At 46.9% G+C, this 8,307-nt stretch overlaps 1 protein-coding gene across 1 annotated transcript in view; it reads right to left on the reverse strand.

The window, feature by feature from the left end:
- The window catches only part of CFAP221 (cilia and flagella associated protein 221), a 47,155-nt gene extending 41,360 nt beyond the window's left edge, over nucleotides 1-5,795 (reverse strand). Inside the window, exons 1-2 of the mRNA XM_075606795.1 lie at nucleotides 5,691-5,795; nucleotides 5,403-5,594 (exon numbers count right to left, since the gene is read on the reverse strand). Coding sequence (XP_075462910.1) covers nucleotides 5,403-5,594; nucleotides 5,691-5,777 — 279 coding nt within the window. The 5' untranslated portion in view covers nucleotides 5,778-5,795. The remainder of the gene's footprint in view (nucleotides 1-5,402; nucleotides 5,595-5,690) is intronic.
- Nucleotides 5,796-8,307: the final 2,512 nt, after the last annotated feature.

The following is an 8,307-nucleotide window of genomic DNA, read 5'->3' on the forward strand; positions in this document are numbered from 1 at the left end:
TGACGGCTATCACAGCCTGGTACATGGGATGTGTATGTTTGTGCAGTGACGGCTATCACAGCCTGGTACATGGGATGTGTATGTTTGTGCAGTGACGGCTATCACAGCCTGGAACATGGGATGTGTATGTTTGTGCAGTGACGGCTATCACAGCCTGGAACATGTACATGGGATGTGTATGTTTGTGCAGTGACGGCTATCACAGCCTGGAACATGTACATGGAATGTGTATGTTTGTGCAGTGACGGCTATCACAGCCTGGAACATGGGATGTGTATGTTTGTGCAGTGATGGCTATCACAGCCTGGAACATGTACATGAGATGTGTATGTTTGTGCAGTGACGGCTATCACAGCCTGGAACAGGTACATGGGATGTGTATGTTTGTGCAGTGACGGCTATCACAGCCTGGAACAGGTACATGGGATGTGTATGTTTGTGCGGTGACGGCTATCACAGCCTGGAACATGTACATGAGATGTGTATGTTTGTGCAGTGACGGCTATCACAGCCTGGAACATGTATATGGGATGTGTATGTTTGTGCAGTGACGGCTATCACAGCCTGGAACAGGTACATGGGATGTGTATGTTTGTGCAGTGACGGCTATTACAGCCTGAAACATGTACATGGGATGTGTATGTTTGTGCAGTGACGGCTATCACAGCCTGAAACATGTACATGGGATGTGTATGTTTGTGCAGTGACGGCTATCACAGCCTCGAACATGTACATGGGATGTGTATGTCTGTGCAGTGATGGCTATCACAGCCTGGAACAGGTACATGGGATGTGTATGTTTGTGCAGTGACGGCTATCACCGCCTGGAACATGGGATGTGTATGTTTGTGCAGTGACGGCTATCATAGCCTGGAACATGTACATGGGATGTGTATGTTTGTGCAGTGACGGCTATCACAGTCTGGGACATGTACATGGGATGTGTATGTTTGTGCAGTGACGGCTATCACAGCCTGGAACATGTACATGGGATGTGTATGTTTGTGCAGTGACGGCTATCACAGCCTGGAACATGGGATGTGTATGTTTGTGCAGTGACGGCTATCACAGCCTGGAACATGTACATGGGATGTGTATGTTTGTGCAGTGACGGCTATCACTGCCTGGAACATGGGATGTGTATGTTTGTGCAGTGACGGCTATCAGCGCCTGGAACATGGGATATGTATGTTTGTGCAGTGACGGCTATCACCGCCTGGAACATGGGATGTGTATGTTTGTGCAGTGACGGCTATCATAGCCTGGAACATGTACATGGGATGTGTATGTTTGTGCAGTGACGGCTATCACAGCCTGGGACATGTACATGGGATGTGTATGTTTGTGCAGTGACGGCGATCACAGCCTGGAACATGTACATGGGATGTGTATGTTTGTGCAGTGACGGCTATCACAGCCTGGTACATGGGATGTGTATGTTTGTGCAGTGACGGCTATCACAGCCTGGTACATGGGATGTGTATGTTTGTGCAGTGACGGCTATCACAGCCTGGAACATGGGATGTGTATGTTTGTGCAGTGACGGCTATCACAGCCTGGAACATGTACATGGGATGTGTATGTTTGTGCAGTGACGGCTATCACAGCCTGGAACATGTACATGGGATGTGTATGTTTGTGCAGTGACGGCTATCACAGCCTGGTACATGGGATGTGTATGTTTGTGCAGTGATGGCTATCACAGCCTGGAACATGGGATGTGTATGTTTGTGCAGTGATGGCTATCACAGCCTGGAACATGTACATGAGATGTGTATGTTTGTGCAGTGACGGCTATCACAGCCTGGAACAGGTACATGAGATGTGTATGTTTGTGCAGTGACGGCTATCACAGCCTGGAACAGGTACATGGGATGTGTATGTTTGTGCGGTGACGGCTATCACAGCCTGGAACATGTACATGAGATGTGTATGTTTGTGCAGTGACGGCTATCACAGCCTGGAACATGTATATGGGATGTGTATGTTTGTGCAGTGACGGCTATCACAGCCTGGAACAGGAACATGGGATGTGTATGTTTGTGCAGTGACGGCTATCACAGCCTGGAACAGGTACATGGGATGTGTATGTTTGTGCAGTGACGGCTATCACAGCCTGGAACATGGGATGTGTATGTTTGTGCAGTGACGGCTATCACAGCCTGGAACATGTACATGGGATGTGTATGTTTGTGCAGTGACGGCTATCACAGCCTGGAACAGGTACATGGGATGTGTATGTTTGTGCAGTGATGGCTATCACAGCCTGGAACAGGTACATGGGAGGTGTATGTTTGTGCAGTGACGGCTATCACAGCCTGAAACATGTACATGGGATGTGTATGTTTGTGCAGTGACGGCTATCACAGCCTGGAACATGTACATGGGATGTGTATGTTTGTGCAGCGACGGCTATCACAGCCTGGAACATGTATATGGGATGTGTATGTTTGTGCAGTGACGGCTATCACAGCCTGGAACATGTACATGGGATGTGTATGTTTGTGCAGTGACGGCTATCACAGCCTGGAACATGTACATGGGATGTGTATGTTTGTGCAGTGACGGCTATCACAGCCTGGAACAGGTACATGGGATGTGTATGTTTGTGCAGCGACGGCTATCACAGCCTGGAACAGGTACATGGGATGTGTATGTTTGTGCAGTGACGGCTATCACAGCCTGGAACAGGAACATGGGATGTGTATGTTTGTGCAGTGACGGCTATCACAGCCTGGAACATGTACATGGGATGTGTATGTTTGTGCAGCGACGGCTATCACAGCCTGGAACAGGTACATGGGATGTGTATGTTTGTGCAGTGACGGCTATCACAGCCTGAAACATGTACATGGGATGTGTATGTTTGTGCAGTGACGGCTATCACAGCCTGAAACATGTACATGGGATGTGTATGTTTGTGCAGTGACGGCTATCACAGCCTGGAACATGTACATGGGATGTGTATGTTTGTGCAGTGACGGCTATCACCGCCTGGAACAGGTACATGGGATGTGTATGTTTGTGCAGTGACGGCTATCACAGCCTGGAACATGGGATGTGTATGTTTGTGCAGTGACGGCTATCACCGCCTGGAACATGTACATGGGATGTGTATGTTTGTGCAGTGACGGCTATCACAGCCTGGAACATGTACATGGAATGTGTATGTTTGTGCAGTGACGGCTATCACAGCCTGGAACATGGGATGTGTATGTTTGTGCAGTGACGGCTATCACAGCCTGGAAGGGAAGTCTCGGAAATGGCTGCACTGTAAAGCAAAACATTTTGGTAGCAATTCCGTAGAAAAGCCCAAAGTTCAGCCCCCTATAGAAGTGTGGGTGTATAATGAAGCTGTGACCGCAGTGGAAGGTTTGTTGCAGAAGGTGTCTGCTAGATGATGCAGCAGCGTTTCTAACAGTCCGAGGGGCACAGAGTGAATGGAAATCTCTGGGACAGGAGATCATTACCACTGAGTGATTATCGGAAGCACCCACTCTAAACATGCAGCTTTCCTGTTATTGTGGCCAAATATTACCTGAAAACAGAGCTTCTGCTACAGATTACACAGGCAGCAGAAGGTTCCCCCCTGTCTGTCCATATTAAAACATTGTGTGTCTCGCTCGGCTCACATCCGGAGGGGGCTGAAAGTTTGGCTTCTTGCTGGTTGGAAGTAAACCAATGAGATATGAGATCTGTAATGGTTGCCAGCTCTACTCTTCTCCAAGATATATCCATATTAGGCGCAAGGCTGCATAATCCCCGACGCACAGCGCAAATGGATCTGAACAAGTCACGGAGGTAATGAGAAAGCAGATACTAACAGGAAATGTTCTGCTTTGTTAGTAATTCAAATGAAAACTTCTTGCAACACAGCAATTTGTGCTGGATCCTGCGAGTGCTTCTGGTTCTCAATGATTGAATTCTTAGTAAATCACACAAGCCAATGTTTGGTTTGTTGTAGAACAATCAAATAAATACATAGTTAGGAGCAATGATTTGTGGGGACCAGCTTCAAATAAGCAGCAAATTATTACAAATGATTTCTATACAACACACTAATGAACCGGCGGAATATAATATGATAACATTCCCATGTTTCCAGCGCAGGGTGCCGAGTCCGTGGTGTAAATAAACGAAGCCCATCTTTGCTGGAGAGTTATCCCCATTATCTGCACACAGTATGCACGGTCATCGCGCCGTGCTTAATGCACACAGTATGCACGGTCATCGCGCCGTGCTTAATGCCGACAGACATTGCATCAAATTCAGTTTAGCAGCAAAAGGGAACAAACTAATAGAAGATAAATGGAACATATCAGGTTATTGACGCACTAAACGCATTTACGACCTCGCTCTTCCTACTGCCGTCTCTGAGGACCTTATCATATATACGCCAAACGGACGCCCCCTTAGACCGGGGGGAGTAACTCCAGCCCTCAAGAGCCACCAACAGGTCAGGGTTTAAGGATAGCCCAGCTTCATCACAGGTGGCTCAAACAGTGGCCCAGTTTAAGACTGTGGAAAGGGCCACGGGCCCAGAAACATTGCACTTTGTGTCCAAACTGTTAACATGTTATGGGACTCGGTCGAGTGATAGTTTTTCTGTACACCCTGTGAGTGACGCTCATCACACGGCAGCTACACCCTGTGAGTGACGCTCATCACACAGCAGCTACACTGTGTGAGTGACGCTCATCACACGGCAGCTACTCGGCCGAGTGATAGTTTTTCTGTACACCCTGTGAGTGACACTCATCACACGGCAGCTACTCGGCCGAGTGATAGTTTTTCTGTACACCCTGTGAGTGACACTCATCACACGGCAGCTACTCGGCTGCCTTAAAACTGTCCCAGGTTACATGGTTATTTATTTTTGTAATTGATGTATTGTTGAGTGTGATCCATTTTCTTTACTGATGTACTGACGTTTGGTGCCTAGTGGTCGGGGACAGGATCGGGGGGCAGGATCGGGGGGCAGGATCGGGGGGCAGGATCGGGGGGCAGGATCGGGGGACAGGATCGGGGGACAGGATCGGGGCGCAGGATCGGGGCGCAGGATCGGGGCGCAGGATCGGGGGGCAGGATCGGGGGGCAGGATCGGGGGGCAGGATCGGGGGGCATTAACCGGACCCAGGTGAGACCTTTCTCTGCGTTATATATAAAATCTCACATTTTATTCTTTCAGTGGAAAGCTGCCCCCCCTGTGCTGAAGCAGGGATAGCCCTAACCCCTGGCCTGTTGAGGACTGCAGCAGCCCACGCTGCCTTAGCCGGTCCTCTCCTCCTGTTTGTGGATCTGGCCGGGGTGATTGCAAGCTCCTGGGGTTCCCCCAATGCTTCGTGCTCGGGGCCTCTCACGCTTATTACGTATTATAGAAATAGAATCAGGAAATGACTCACAAACACATGCAGCGGGTGATAATGCGGGGGGCTGCGTAGCGGCTCCGGGGGTGACAGGGTGAGGACGCTGCTTGATGACCTCATGTCCTGGCTCCTCGGGGAGATGGTGCCAGGACTCTCGGGCAGAGCAGACAGCGGGGTGCCCGGTTTGGGCGATGCTTTGGGAGCCGCTGCAGCGGATATCAGCTCATCCTTGTGATACAAAGTTCAGAGACAAATAGCATTATGGGAATGTTTAACCTGTTCAGTGCTGCATTTCTTTGCATGGAATAAAATGCACCTCGTTACCTCCGCACCCCTCCTCAGGGGCCGCGCCCGCTGTCGGGGTTTGTAAGTGGACGATGCCCCGTGTACACTGACCGGCTCATATCCCATCAGTCTGTAATGTTGGGGGACCTGAGGAAACGAAACTCGTTAAACACAGAGAGTGTGTTTATAGCAGTTATACGCAGAGCAGCGTGTATATCTGTTATACGCAGAGCAGCATGTATATCTGTATATGTGTTATACACAGAGCAGTGTGGGTATCTGTATTATACATATAGCAGCGTGTGTGTCTGTATTATACACAGAGCAGTGTGTGTGTCTGTATTATACACAGAGCAGTGTGTCTATCTGTATTATACACAGAGCAGCGTGTGTATCTGTATTATACATATAGCAGCGTGTGTGTCTGTATTATACACAGAGCAGTGTGTGTGTCTGTATTATACACAGAGCAGTGTGTCTATCTGTATTATACACAGAGCAGCGTGTCTATCTGTATTATACACAGAGCAGCGTGTCTATCTGTATTATACACAGAGCAGCGTGTGTCTGTATTATACACAGAGCAGCGTGTGTGTCTGTATTATACACAGAGCAGTGTGTCTATCTGTATTATACACAGAGCAGCGTGTCTATCTGTATTATACACAGAGCAGCGTGTCTATCTGTATTATACACAGAGCAGGGTGTGTATCTGTATTATACACAGAGCAGCGTGTCTATCTGTATTATACACAGAGCAGCGTGTCTATCTGTATTATACACAGAGCAGCGTGTCTATCTGTATTATACACAGAGCAGCTTGTCTATCTGTATTATATACAGAGCAGCATGTCTATCTGTATTATGCACAGAGCAGCGTGTATCTGTATTATACACAGAGCAGCTTGTCTATCTGTATTATATACAGAGCAGCATGTCTATCTGTATTATACACAGAGCAGCGTGTGTGTCTGTATTATACACAGAGCAGCTTGTCTATCTGTATTATATACAGAGCAGCATGTCTATCTGTATTATATACAGAGCAGCGTGTGTGTCTGTATTATACACAGAGCAGCTTGTGTATCTGTATTATATACAGAGCAGCATGTCTATCTGTATTATATACAGAGCAGCGTGTGTGTCTGTATTATACACAGAGCAGCTTGTCTATCTGTATTATATACAGAGCAGCATGTCTATCTGTATTATATACAGAGCAGCGTGTGTCTGTATTATACACAGAGCAGCTTGTCTATCTGTATTATATACAGAGCAGCATGTCTATCTGTATTATATACAGAGCAGCGTGTGTCTGTATTATACACAGAGCAGCTTGTCTATCTGTATTATATACAGAGCAGCATGTCTATCTGTATTATATACAGAGCAGCGTGTCTATCTGTATTATACGCAGAGCAGCGTGTGTATCTGTGTTATACACAGAGCAGCGTGTGTATCTATATTATACACAGAGCAGTGTGTGTCTGTATTATACACAGAGCAGCGTGTGTCTGTATTATACACAGAGCAGCGTGTGTATCTGTATTATACACAGAGCAGCGTGTGTCTGTATTATACACAGAGCAGCGTGTATCTGTATTATACACAGAGCAGCGTGTGTCTGTATTATACACAGAGCAGCGTGTGTCTGTATTATACACAGAGCAGCGTGTGTATCTGTATTATACAAAGAGCAGCGTGTGTCTGTATTATACACAGAGCAGTGGGTGTATCTGTATTATACACAGAGCAGCGTGTGTCTGTATTATACACAGAGCAGCGGGCATGTCTGTATTATACACAGAGCAGTGGGTGTGTTTGTATTATACACAGAGCAGCGTGTGTCTGTATTATACACAGAGCAGCATGTGTATCTGTATTATACACAGAGCAGCGTGTGTCTGTATTATACACAGAGCAGTGGGTGTATCTGTATTATACACAGAGCAGTGGGTGTATCTGTATTATACACAGAGCAGCGTGTGTCTGTATTATACACAGAGCAGTGGGTGTGTATCTGTATTATACACAGAGCAGCGTGTGTCTGTATTATACAGAGCAGTGTGTGTATCTGTATTATATGCAGAGCAGCGTGTGTATCTGTATTATACACAGAGCAGCGTGTGTATCTGTATTATACACAGAGCAGTGTGTGCATCTGTATTATACACAGGGCAGTGTGTGTATCTGTATTATACACAGGGCAGTGTGTGTATCTGTATTATACACAGGGCAGCGTGTGTTTCTGTATTATACACAGGGCAGTGTGTCTGTCTGTATTATACACAGAGCAGCGTGTCTATCTGTATTATACACAGGGCAGCGTGTCTATCTGTATTATACACAGAGCAGTGTGTGTATCTGTATTATACACAGAGCAGCGGGCGTGTCTGTATTATACACAGGGCAGCGTGTCTATCTGTATTATACACAGGGCAGCATGTGTATCTATATTATACGCAGAGCAGCGTGTATCTGTATTATACACAGAGCAGCGTGTGTATCTGTATTATACGCAGAGTAGCGTGTATCTGTATTATACGCAGAGCAGCGTGTATCTGTATTATACACAGAGCAGCGTGGGTATCTGTATTATAGACAGAGCAGCGTGTGTATCTTTATTATACGCAGAGCAGCGTGTATCTGTATTATA

The sequence above is a fragment of the Ascaphus truei genome, chromosome 7 (assembly GCF_040206685.1).
Source record: "Ascaphus truei isolate aAscTru1 chromosome 7, aAscTru1.hap1, whole genome shotgun sequence".
Classification (NCBI taxonomy): Eukaryota; Metazoa; Chordata; class Amphibia; order Anura; family Ascaphidae; genus Ascaphus; species Ascaphus truei.